The 13,962-nt window shown below is 34.8% G+C and overlaps 1 protein-coding gene across 1 annotated transcript; it reads left to right on the forward strand.

The window, feature by feature from the left end:
* The first annotated feature begins 31 nt into the window (after positions 1 to 31).
* On the forward strand, positions 32 to 13,202 carry LOC107472570 (NAD-dependent malic enzyme 62 kDa isoform, mitochondrial). Its single transcript, XM_016092086.3, has 19 exons — positions 32 to 427; positions 1,368 to 1,464; positions 1,635 to 1,753; positions 2,758 to 2,925; positions 4,731 to 4,859; positions 5,512 to 5,572; positions 6,446 to 6,549; positions 6,673 to 6,756; positions 7,216 to 7,322; positions 7,953 to 8,064; positions 9,006 to 9,119; positions 9,514 to 9,579; positions 10,289 to 10,361; positions 10,465 to 10,551; positions 11,565 to 11,619; positions 11,719 to 11,790; positions 12,013 to 12,075; positions 12,162 to 12,276; positions 12,763 to 13,202. The coding sequence occupies exons 1-19, from the start codon at positions 260 to 262 to the stop codon at positions 12,835 to 12,837; spliced, it is 1,869 nt and encodes a 622-aa protein (XP_015947572.1). The 5' UTR covers positions 32 to 259; the 3' UTR covers positions 12,838 to 13,202.
* Positions 13,203 to 13,962: the final 760 nt, after the last annotated feature.

Raw genomic sequence — 13,962 nt, forward strand, 5'->3', positions numbered from 1 at the left:
CCCTCCAAAATCAAACCGCAATGAAGGAGAGTAATGGAATAATGGTGGAGTAGACGACGTAGACCCTATTCAGCAGCACTCACTCCCTCTCCGTTCCTCCCTGGCAGTCTCCAGATCAATGCTCATTTCTCGATAGTCAATAAAAATATAATAATACAGAACAGAGGCCCCACTCCATTACTCACTTTGCCGCTTAACATTGACGCACTCGCATCCACACACTCTCACTTGGATCTCTCTTCTCCCACCTCACCAAAAAATGCCGATCTTCTCGAACCACGTGCGCCTTTCGTCGTCGCTCCTCCAACGGCTCAAGAGGCACGTGACTGCCGGGGTGCACCGATCTTTCACCACCACGGAAGGGAACCGCCCTACCATCGTCCACAAGCGCAGCCTCGACATTCTCCACGATCCTTGGTTCAACAAAGTATGTATAAATACTCTTAAATTCTCCATCTTAAATTTTGTTAATCGTTATGATGTTAATCAAATTGGATTCATTGCTTTGGGAGCTACTTTTAGCTTAGATGATTTATTAATTTCATCCGAACAACCATAAAATTCTTCATAGTTGCTTGCTTATTAGTTGTAATAGCATATGGATTCAGTAAATATAGGGTGTGTTCGTGTTGTCAAATTATTTTTTCTCGAACAGAAAAATCACTTTTCTCAGTTCTCTCTCTCTCTGTCTCTGTGTGTGCGTGTCTACGCGCTATCTGATCAACTTCTATTTTATTGAATTCAGTGGTAATACTAGTCTTAATATTGGCATTTAATAGTTTCAACTTTTAGTTTCGATCAAATTAAGTGCAAACTGCATTCTTGTTTGTGTATTACGTTAATACAAAAGAAGTGCAGTTCTGTTGGGTATCTTGTCATAAGAAGGCAGTCCGGTGCAAAGCATCTGGTGTTATGCACTATGCACGGTCTAGGGAAGGCCGCTTGTAATATAGGCAACCTAAACTAACCTGATGTAAATAGCAGCGGCTGTTTTCACGGCTTGAATGTGTGACTTTGTTATCTTGTGTAAATTTTGTCCAATAAAATTCCTTTTTTCTGCTTTCCAACACTTGTATACACTATTGTTTTCTTGAATTACCGGTTCCCAATTCCTTTTCAGGAAAGCTACTATTTGTAATTCATAAATTCCTTTTTATCCTTTTTATTATACTAGAAAATGCAGATGGATTTTCTGGTAGATTCCGTTTTCTTCATTTGACATTTCTTTGTAGTTGGTCTTTAAGTTCTAGACAGGAGATGATGTGTATTCACTTTTTTTTACGTCATATAATTTTCATTTGGAGTGTTTTTATTTTATTATTATTACTATTTGCTAATTCATATTAACTTTGGTGCCTTCACATTAGGGAACAGCTTTTTCTATGACAGAGCGTGATCGTCTTGATCTACGAGGACTGCTTCCTCCAAATGTTATGTCTCCCAATCTACAAATTGAACGATTCAGTATGTACTTGTACTTTCCATGGTCTTATGCCAATGTTGAACTTGTTCTTTAAGCCTTGTGGTTGCTTAGGAGGATGCTTTTACTTCTATTTCTTTTTCTATCCGTAAAGTTATGAATTTTGGACTATTCTGTTTTAATATATCTATTGCTAACATTATTGAATTGATAGTGGTTGATCTGAAGAGACTTCAAGTTCAAGCAAGAGATGGACCTTCTGATCCTAATGCATTGGCCAAATGGCGGATACTCAACCGATTGCATGATAGAAATGAGACTATGTACTATAAGGTATGTTCAGAGTTTTCTGCCTCATTCCTTTGTTAACCAACCAATTTAGGCAGAGATATTGATTGATGATTATTTAGCTTTCAATATTTTCCGTCCTTACAAAATGATGATGTGATCAAGGTGTCTATAATATGTGGCATGTAAAACTGCATAGAGTTTAAGAGAAAATGGTATGTTACTGTTCCAACTAACATTTGAAGTTTTGAGATGTCAAAATATAATGCCACTCTACGTCACTAGCAGAATCCCAAACTTGGTTTTGGGGGCACTGAATGATGCCAGCTCACTGCCCACATGCAAGATTTAGTTTAACTGTTCAAGTCAGTTAGAAAATGATCCCACATTCAGTTATATCAACCGAAAAAGAGTCAGGCCTATTAGCAGAATTGAATGGAACTGAGTAATTCAACTCATTATCACATTAGTCATCAAATTCTATTGAGACTCAAACTCTGTTTCCCTTTCCTCTGATTCCCTTCTTCTTCTTCCTACCCTAAACCCTAAACATTTACCTTACAGAAAAGTATAGGTTTTTAAAGGTAGTATGACGTTGAAAAATGAATTTCCAGGATGCATGAGAAGCAGAAAAGCATTATTATCAACAAAGCATTAATAAAGAGGGTAAAACAAGATATAAAAGCTGTGAGTAAATGTAATTTAGAATAAAATGAGAGATAAAGCAGGCACATGAAGTTTGGCTTTGGTATGAACTAGGTTTCCAAAATGCAGAACCAAATTATTTTCAATTCAGAAACACAGTAACATTAGTGTCAACCCCCCCCCCCTCTTCCCCGGGGCGGTGCCCGGCCGGAATTCAGTTGATGCTGCATCATGTGGTTTTGAGCCATATCATTCGTTTGTATGTTGCATTCCAGTCATAAATTGGATAATTAAACTTGCCCTGTTTACTTCTCTTTGTAATTAAAGATGTACTGATGCATATTAATAATCCTGTTTTATCCAAGGAATGAGATTAACTTCTGTGACATGTATTACATGGTCAGGTTTTGATTGCGAACATTGAGGAATATGCACCAGTAGTGTACACTCCAACAGTTGGACTTGTATGTCAGAACTATAGTGGATTGTTTAGAAGGCCAAGAGGAATGTACTTTAGTGCCGAGGATCGCGGAGAAATGATGTCTATGGTCTATAACTGGCCCGCTGAGCAGGTCCTTAATTATCCACATCACAGTATCCCATGTAAACATTTAGCTGGTACTTTTACTTATATATATTTATCCTTAATGTCTTAACATGTTTGGTTTGTATAATTAGATTTTATTACTATGTTGTTTGAGTGTAATCGATTTCTAACAATTAGCCCAGAATTTTTTTATTGCTCTGGTTTGAAAAGTCCTGTACTAATGTTTCTGTGATCTCTCTAGTCAGAACCATGACCCGCAGCCTTGTTTTTGAAAATTAGCCTTTCAATTAGTGGTCTAGAGAGATGAGATTAATATAGGAAAGGCAATATTGGGACAGGTGAATATGATGTTTATTAGCTTGACCACCTGTTTTCTTTATTGTTTAGAATGTGAAGTAAAGTCTCCATTATCCTTTAAGAGTTTGACATTGACCATAAGAATTTTAACAAGTTAAGCTTTCAAGTTGGCAAATAATTTCATAGTTCATACTTTCTTTGGGTTTCTAAAGTAACCTTACTACTTTTATCACCTGAATGTGCAGTCCATTAGTGCACTGAATTCTTGGTATGAAACTGTGCTTGAAGAGAAGTCTTGTGGCATCTTATTCCAAATTCACCACTGATGCAATTATCAAGTGCATTAGCGCAAGATGCTTGTGCACTGGACTACCCTTTTATTATTATTATATCCAAATAAAAAGGTGCAATTTAGTACAGAGACTCTAACTTGGTGGCAATTGTGAATGATAGATTTATGCAGCCATAATTGCAAGAATAGAGGCCTTTTCTATGTTTTGAACCCATGACTTTCAACTTAGTAGGCAACTACTTTACTGTATGCCAAGGTTCACCCTCTAATAATTTTATCCACATACACCACGAGACATATAGGTACTCGAAAAGCAGCAGAAAATATGGAGTGATCAAAATGGCTTCTTTGATGTACAAATTGCTAGATATTCTGACTATACTACCCAAACCAAATGCTTGGTGATTATATAAGGCAACATAATGATCTATCAAATCCACTAAAGTACTCGCTCATTGCTCAACAAACAGCAGGCTTTGGTACGAATACTATTCTTTGTGCAGTTTGCTATGAACAGTGGCTTTTCTTCCAGATCTGATATGATGTGATGACTGTCTGCAAGAGATAAATATTCCATAGAAGCAGGGCTAGCAGCTGGACGAAAAAGTGCTTTAACAGCTGGGAGTTTGTTCTTTCAATTAAGCAATTTGATTTGTGTTTTGATCAAAATGGATTTCAAAACTGGAATTTTCGCGAGAGAACCAAATCTTGAAGGATTTATTATAGAGAGATGCTGCCCACGGAAAACTATTGTTAGAATCTTTGATAGAAATCAAGGGATTGCTGGGTGATATTACTTGTGGTGTTTTCTTTGATTTCTGCTTTGTGCTGTGCTACATTAAGAAGTGAAAGAGATTAATGGTATTTTAGACCTCAACGTTGCGCTCAAAATTTTTTGTTTGTTATGTACTTCCATTCAAGTGGTAATGGCCATGTAAAATTTTTGGCACTTCCGTAATTTATCAACAAGCACTGTTGGTTTCTGTGTTATCCGATGTTGGGATGTTGCTGATTGATTTATTTTAACCGAATAATGAAGATACAACTGTTTTAATATTTTTTGAAATTGTATGATAAAATTTCTGTCCCTTGCGTATCATGTTACACTGAAGACATCATGCTCAATTTTCTTCTTCATTTGAATATTTCTAATTTCTTAAATATTGACCAATGTCCCGGGATAATAACCAGAAACTTATTTGATTATGAAATTGAGACATCTCTTTTTATGTTCTTTTCAGGTTGATATGATTGTTGTTACTGATGGGAGCAGAGTTCTGGGACTTGGAGATCTTGGAGTTCATGGAATCGGCATTGCCATTGGGAAGCTTGATCTGTATGTTGCAGCTGCTGGGATAAATCCTCAAAGGGTATAATGTTGCACATTTTCCTTTTATTCTTTCTTTCAAGCTGTTCAAATTTTGACAAAATTAACAGCTAGAAGTTGTCTGTGTTAAAATATCCAAGTTTTGTTTTAAATGTTGTGATAAATAATAGTTAAAAAGCCTTATTTGATCGAAGTTGCTTTTTACCTTAAATGCTTATTTTTTGTTTCTTTTTCCGTGTTTGATTCCAAGTACTCCATCCTGTACACTATAACTGTCACTTTGAAGAAATTTTCTTGGTTCAATATATTGGTCATTCTCACATTTCAATGAAGTATTTATTAAGCACCTTCCATCACTACCTTCCATGCAATATTGAACAGAATAATCAATGAAACATTTGCCCTATGTCTTAGTAATCAATTCTTGATTGTTGGTTCCTTAATTAATGTGTTGATAACCAAAGTGATGGATATTGTGAACTGGGGGAAGTACCTAACTACCTATTAATTTCCTTCTTGTGTATAGAACAGCGTTGCGTTGTTTTTGGAAGACCTTCCTTTATCCTCTTGTTGGTTCTTCCACTACAAGTGTTCTTAATTATGATAATAGTTTCATATCTGCTTTAATACTTGGTGGAGAGGTGCAGATATTCTTCATTTTGTTTTCAATTCCTTCCTATTTTTTCTTGCCATAGGTTCTTCCTGTCATGATTGATGTTGGTACTAACAATGGGAAGTTACTCAAAGATCCCCTGTGTAAGTCTTTCAATATCCACTTGGTGAATGATATTGCTTATTGAATGAGTGTTGAAATTAATGTATGTTGGGGTTGTCCCTACCTTTATTCAAATATATACTTTCTCCATTTATATATATTATAATTTAAGAAAGTGATTTAAAAGCATTGAAGTTACAAAGATAAAGAGTATTTTACAAGTTACCTTTAGTTTATTGTCTCACTTAATCTCTCTCTCTTCCTCTTTTATACTAATATATCTCCCTGTCATTTATTCCAATCATGTTATTGAATAGGGTTGTAATTGAGTTAAAAATAATTAATGCTGCAGTGCATGAAATTCAACCATCAAGGTGTCACTCACTCCAACCATGTTATTGACTAGGGGTGTAATTGAGTAAAACATAATTAATGGCACAAGTGCATGAAATTCAACCATCAAGGTGTCAAGTTTATCAGACAACTTCTTTTTTTTTTGTACGTGCATGTCCTTTTCTTCACAACCATGTGATTAGAGACAATATTAAATAAATTATTGATATCATTTGAGTATAGTTTCTCGGCCTTAGCCCAAACTTCAAGACATGCTTGTTGACCAAGTGATCATGTCCTTGCCCTTCAAACGAAAATCACAGAGCAGCATCTCAGGATTTTAAATATGATGTTAATAATATATTATGGAACACTATATTCTTATATGTTTAATGTATTTATGATTCTTTGTCTATAATAATATATAGCATCTGTTGTGTAGTTGAGACATGGTTTCTCCCAAATCTGTCATTCTCTCCTCCCTTTTTCTTTCAACATCTATGACGACTGCTTATGCTGGTCCCCTCTACCTTTTATCACAAGCTTTCTAAGTCTAAACATGGTTAAACATTTCTTTGTAGATTTGGGATTGCAACAACACCGCCTTGATGGGGATGACTATGTTGCTGTTGTGGATGAATTCATGGAGGCTGTCTTTACTCGCTGGCCAAATGTGATTGTGCAGGTATTGGAGTGATATTTGGAATAGATATTGTAGCTTGAGTTTGTTTTCAATTTTTGACCTTATTCATAGGGCTACTGTTTTCTGTCATAAGGCTAATATTTATTTATTGTTGTGTGGCTGCAGTTTGAAGATTTTCAAAGCAAGTGGGCATTTAAGTTATTACAGCGGTACAGAAATACCTACAGAATGTTCAATGATGATGTGCAGGTATAAATTTCTTTATATAAGATCATAAAATGTTTCACACACTTTCATTGGTAGATTTTTAGACAAACAAGTTTTGTGGGATATGGTTAGACATTCTGCCTTTGTGATCAATTTAATGGACTTCCCCTCTTAGACATGTTAAGAGATTGGAAAGCTATTATTCATTAATATTATTTATGTATGCATGATCAGATGATGTATAATTCCATCTTTTGTAAATAATTGATGTACTTTTAAATTTGTATTTAAATGTTATGGATGCTAATTTTTGGGACAAGAAATTAAATCTATAGTTTTCCTTTTAAGTATACCATGGCTTGAAGCTTTTGAAAAGGCGGATCTCAATGTTGCAAGTTATGTGAATTATTATAAATTTACCGATTTATGCATAAAGTGGAATTTTCTATAGATACTGTCATGGTATCCCACATAGTTGAGTGGGTGAACGTTTGCATGCAGGGAACTGCTGGTGTTGCAATTGCTGGACTTCTAGGTGCTGTAAGAGCACAAGGGAGGCCAATGATTGACTTCCCAAAGCAGAAGATTGTTGTTGCTGGTGCTGGAAGGTTAGTTAGCCATTTTGTGAAAGCATAAAATAGCATTTAGGATTTGACCTGAAAACTTTTTCTTATAGCACTACTAAGATGCAGTCTGCAATGCAAAAGTATCTTTAGGAGTCGATACATACGATAAAGATATACAACTAACTAGTTAAACATGTGCTTTAGAATTGATTAATAAAGAAATTTTATCAAAGAGGAGACGGTGTAAACCACGTGCAATATTTGGGGACAAAACAGGAGCATGCACTTCTGAAACTTCCCGTTTTTGTCAATTCTGTCAGGAATGGCTGCCCGAAGAAAAATATAGTTCTTTGAGAATCTAGTTTTCAAAATGGATCTGTCTTTTGGTTTACCATAAATTTCAGAGTGTAAGACTTTGTTGCTTCCGTGTTCTTAACAAGGTTGTTGGGATCTCAAACTTCTGTTCCAGAGAGTTTTGAGGGTAAAAGGAGTTTGATATTAGAAAGGAACAAACAAGGTGTAAACCTTTTACGTTATTGATAGCTTGGGTTGGGAGCTATGTATAAAGTAGCTTTTTATCACATTATTGTTTGTGAAATCCCTCCAAATTGAATTGCCAATTTTGCTCTGTATTGCTTTATTGCTTCGTCGATTTTATTTTTATTGCTGCAGTGCTGGAATTGGGGTTCTCAATGCTGCAAGAAAAACAATGGCAAGGATGTTGGGGAATAATGAGGTTGCTTATGAGAGTGCAAAGAGTCAATTTTGGGTCGTTGACGCAAAGGTATTGTATTTCCTGGTACTTGTAGTTTAATTCTTGTTTTCCCTATTGGTATAAAATAGCTCTTTTTAGTTTGAATAACTGATGATTTATACTTATGTTACATTAATTAAATACTTACATTTTTAGTTTAGTTCTTGTATTTTAAATACTTATTTTATCATTAATTGAACCGATTACCCTGTCCAGCTGCAATCTAATAATCATTGATATGACATACATGATACATTTTAGAAGTTAATTTGTAAACATTTTAAAAGTCCAAAAATGTTTTAAAAATTCAGAAGGGAAAAGGAAAAAGACTCGCTTGCTTTCTATCATGATATGCCAAAATGCATTCATGGTTGAAAAGTTTCTAATACGCCTCCTCACATAATAGCCAATCTTTTTGTCTTGAGGCATGGACAAAAATGCACAGGTCCACAGATACCTTGTATTAATATTGATTTTTATTCATAAGAATGGGAGAAACAGAAATTGAATTTTATACCTTTTTGTCTTAGAAGCTTTGATATTATGTTATGAACCATCTCTTCCAAAACTTAAAACTGTTAGGTAGTATATCTGATGGAAAATCAAACTTATTTAACCCTATTTTATTGTATATATTTAATGAGTTATTATTTATTCAAATGTCCTGTAAACGACTTGTTATTTAAAACAATTGATATCATTAAATATACATACTTGTTTTGCCTTTTTCTCAATGAAAGCATTTTATTCTTTTATCACACTGGCTTGCTTTAGATTCCGGTTTTGATTAGTCAATGATTCACTGTTTTTCATCTTAAACATCACCTCATTTTCCCTCTTTTAGCACTTTTGAAGATGTCAAAAAATATTAGCCTTTGAAATTTTAAGTTTTTAACCTAAGTGAGATTTCTGGCAGGTTTTTATGGATTACAAGTCTTATTCAGTTTGCTTATTGTTTTTACCAAATACAGGGGTTAATCACTGAAGGACGGGAAAATATTGATCCAGATGCCCTACCTTTTGCAAGAAATTTGAAAGAAATGGATCGTCAAGGACTCAGGGAAGGAGCAAGCCTTGTGGAAGTGGTTTGTGAAAATTATCTCTTGATTTACCAATTTTGAAAATCACAATGAGATTGATCAATGGAATAATATTGACAGTTTTTCCCTCTAGAATGTCGAGACTATGTTAGTATCACTCAGTTTTATATGGAAAAATTCTTAGCACGAGTATGATGATCACAATAATTGTTCTCACTCCTAGTTCAGTTAAGGTGCCATAAAATTGGAGAATGATGATTGCTGAATATTTGTTAGATTGCATGCTAATATTTACTGTGGGAGTTATTAGCTTGTAGACTCCTTATGTAAAGTTTCAACATGCTTCTGTAATACTTATTTCTCTAAATTTTCTGTGTTTATGATGGTAAGAATTGCTGAGCTGCTTCCTTAATATATTCTTGCTGAACATCGGTAACAGGTCAAGCAAGTGAAGCCTGATGTCCTTCTGGGATTATCTGCTGTTGGAGGATTATTCTCAAAAGAGGTATATATATCTTGGACTTAAATTTAACCATTGATCGAAAACTGTAAATATAGGAATTGACACACTTTACTAAGTTTTTTATAATTCGGATTATTAATACAGCATCCTTCTATTTGATATTATATGAAATTTTCAATTCTGTGCGGTATAACAAAATCCATGCCTTCCCTTTGCTGTTAAGTGAGGTTGGCTAAATGGATAAAATGGTGATATTTTGGTCTGTAGAATTTGTATAAATAAATGAAGATAAAATGGAACTCTCCGGAATGATGCATGTGTTAGACGTGTTTTGCCTGAAAAGCGTAGCTATCATACGTGTGGAGTAGGAATATGTCTCTGGCATGTGACTAATGTGTGGCACTGGAAATCTACAGTTGTTGGAAATAACTCGCAGTAATTATCCATATTTGAAACTATGCATGAAATTTCTCCCTAATGACCATGTAGTGTTTCTAAGCACTCAGGCATTTGAACCCAAGTAATTATGACACGTTGTTACACTTCTCCCCTTTTTATTTTTCTACTAATTACAACAGAAGCAGCAATGCGTGGAAGAAAATGATTAGGCCCTTAGGTTCAATGCTTGCATAGAAACTACAAATAATTACTAATAAATCTGATTCCTTAGCCCAAGGGATGGAATTCAGAGGTAGAAATGAGTTGTTAACTTACTTTGACATGGTACTGATGATGACATTCTGTTATGTAGGTATTAGAGGCCCTCAAGGATTCAACATCAACAAGACCAGCTATATTTGCCATGTCAAATCCAACAAAGAATGGTATGGCTATTTTATCTACTCTTGTTTTCTTAATATCACGTACTATTGCAGCGGACAACATATGTTCATAATTATTTGTATCATGTCCCTCGTCTTTTGACAGCTGAATGCACCCCTGAAGTAGCGTTCTCCATATTGGGTGACAACATTATTTTTGCAAGTGGAAGTCCGTTCAGGGATGTGGATCTTGGTATGCTACAACTATAAATTCTCCCCGCAAGCTAATCTTTGTAGTTTAATAGTAGTTCCTTCATAAAATATCCTAATGCAGAAAGTTTCCTTAATGGTTGCTGGAAATATACAAACCATGATAATTGCCTATAAACATACAATAAATTTTCTTAATGACACAGACACACTGCCATTAATATTTGGCTTCCTTTCTTCTACCAAAACCAGCAAACCTGATCAACAGAAAATTGATCCAAAGTTTCAGGACAATTCCAAACAATGAATTCCGTTGGAAATTAACCATAGAGCAGTGCATAACTAGATGCATATTTGATTTTGAACTATATTCAAGACAAAAGATTTGAGTTAAATCTATCAATGGATCCATTTGGACAACCTTTAAAAGTAAACATCCATTGACACCCCACAATATATTGTCTTTCATTTTTTTGATAAAAAAATAATAATAAATAAGATGAGAAGGATAATACTAATAGGGGGATAAGGGATCCCCTATACAAAAGCAAAAACAAAAAACTAAAGATTTATTTATAAAGCATAGCTTTCCAATCTCTCAACATATCTGAGAGGGAAGTTCCCCTATAAAGATCATGAGTTTTACATCAACTAGTTGCTAGGTGTCCAATTCTATACGACAATATATGTACTTGCTGGTTTTGGACCTAGTTCTCATGCTCGGTTATATTTCTGAGTTTGTTGCTTGTCAGCAACCTTGGTGGCATGTTGATTAACTTGTGGTTTTATGGATGATAACCTAAGAAAGCATCTAATATAGGTTTAACTAATTTTTTATGTAAGTAAAGTTCTTGTTTCTTAGAAAGCATTGTATTTTGTTTCACCTTTTTATAATTGATTTTTGTTCTGCCATGCATTTGAACTGTGAAAATCTTCTGTACGTTTTAAATAACTAGTTCATCACAGAAGTGTCTTTTGTTTTCTTTATTTTCTCTTGGGGCAACTTACAGCTGCAACAGAACTACTTAAGGGTTTTTTTTTTTTTTTTTGATGTAGGAAATGGTCGCATTGGCCACTGCAACCAGGGAAACAACATGTACCTCTTTCCAGGGTTAGTTGGAAATTTTACTTATAAACTAAAATTTCCTCTATGTTGTGCTGTTGTATTAAATATGGTTAGTTTCCTCAATAAGTTTTGTTTTTGTTCCAGCATTGGTCTTGGAACACTCTTGTCTGGTTCTAGAGTCATCTCTGACGGTATGCTACAAGCTGCTGCTGAGCGGTAAATCTTTCTACATTTAATAAATTTTGAAAATACTAGTATGAAGAGAATTTTCTGGTGAAAAGATTATTTATGCATCATAACTACTGCCATGTCATGCATAACAATTTATGTGTACTTCGGGTGCTCATGAGTTATGACACCACATTGCGGTTTAACTTTGAAGGATTATCTTATACACATTTTTTTTTATTATGTATGGTTGATTATTGGAAACTGAAGTTTGGCAGCATATATGAGTGATGATGAGGTCATCCAAGGGATTATTTTCCCCTCAATATCCAGGTATCAATTGACTTTTCTTAGCTCTATGTAGACTGGAAGCTAGTTAGAAAGGAGCAACATCTTTCTCTAAACATGTATATCTGCAGAATTCGAGACATTACGCAAGAGGTAGCTGCTGCTGTTATTAAGGAAGCTGTGGAAGAGGATCTGGCTGAAGGACACAATGGCATGGATGCTCGAGAGCTCCGCAAATTCAGTCAGGTAAATTAACTGTGGGTGAACATAGCATTTAAACTAGTAACATACACCATAAGATGGTTGAAATTTAATGTCTACAACTTTAAATTGGCTTTTTATTTTACCTATTATTTTAATGTCTTCTGCATAAATTTCTTCATGGTCAGGTTCGTTCACCTTACAAAAATGGAGAATAATATAACCTCAACTATTTAACATATAAATTCCTATTGGGGAAAAAAAAGAATAATAATTATTAAATAATAAAAGATACAAATTTCTGTTTCGAGGTTGAAAGAAAATGTTGGAAATCTGGACTGAGTTATAGGAATCAATCGGTAACAATCTTACTTGTCGGCCATATGAGAGATATCACTGCAATTTATCGTTTCATTATCTTTGTAATAGGATTGTCTTAATAATAACGTACTTTGTGTTTTAGAAGCATGCTTACGAAATTTTAAAAAGTTCACATTCTAAAGTGCACATGCTTTTTTGGGGGAATTTCAGAATGAAATTGTGGAATATGTGAAGAAGAACATGTGGAATCCAGAGTACCCGACACTAGTTTACAAGCAAGATTGAGTAATCAACGTAATCAACTTGGTTGATTACTGCAATTTCTCCCATGAAACAAGTATGCTTCGATCAGTTTCACCGTTGCACTGCTTAGGGCAGAAGCAACGTCGCAGATTTAATTCATTAAGTTCTCTAATAGTTTTCTCTTGATTTCTGGATCTACCTTGAAATTTTATGTACAAAACTATAGACATCCAACAGGAAAACATATGGTTGATGTTAAGCACTTAGCTATAAACTTTTGTGATCATTTTTACCTAATATTTCAAGTTAGAGAGAGAGAGAGAGAGAGAGCTCTCCTGATATATGACCATCTTTTGTGATCAAGTGTACAACATAGATATATAAGAGAATATAGCATTTTTTTTTTTGGTCTTGGAGAATATAGCTTCAATAATATGAAATTTGCATCATGATCATCAGATCATCGTCATTATAAATACTCATGGCTGTCCTATAACATAATATTTCGACCTTTTTAGCGAAGTTTATATTTTGGTTGAAACTTCATAACTTGAGTAACAGTGATAGAAAGCTTTATTGGGTCGCACACAACAGTAATCACAGCCCACCACCATTATAAATTTAAAGACTTACTACCAACGCAAGTTGGCACAGATGTATGGGGGTCTGTGTCCTTTAACCATTTCTTCCGGGTTTGATACTCATTGAAGGATGGGAATGGAGCTTGCTTGGGAGGGTCGCCCACTTTGTGTGCCTCTGCAATACCCGAATGATTAGTTATTGGACTTCCGGCCTGATGGATATCGTGATACAAACAAAAAAAAAATTAAAGACTTACTCTCGATCTCATTTAGAAATGGCAACGGGTCTCCCGTGGACATGCCCCGCCACCCGTCCCCTGCCTCCATTGTCCTGTTCCCGTAACGGGTAACGGTGTCCTTCTATTTGCTCGGATTTGGGTATCCATGAATTTTTTTTAAAACAAAAAAAATAAGAGATAACAAATCCTCAAATGATAATACCAAATCCACAAATGAATAAGGAAATCCACAACAATTTTGATAACGGAATTAAAACACACAAAACATAGACAGTAATAACAACTAGATATAGTGATCAGAGACCACAGATGAAGAACGACAAAGACAATGACCCTCACTGCTACGA

This window comes from Arachis duranensis, chromosome 2, assembly GCF_000817695.3.
Source record: "Arachis duranensis cultivar V14167 chromosome 2, aradu.V14167.gnm2.J7QH, whole genome shotgun sequence".
Taxonomy (NCBI): Eukaryota; Viridiplantae; Streptophyta; class Magnoliopsida; order Fabales; family Fabaceae; genus Arachis; species Arachis duranensis.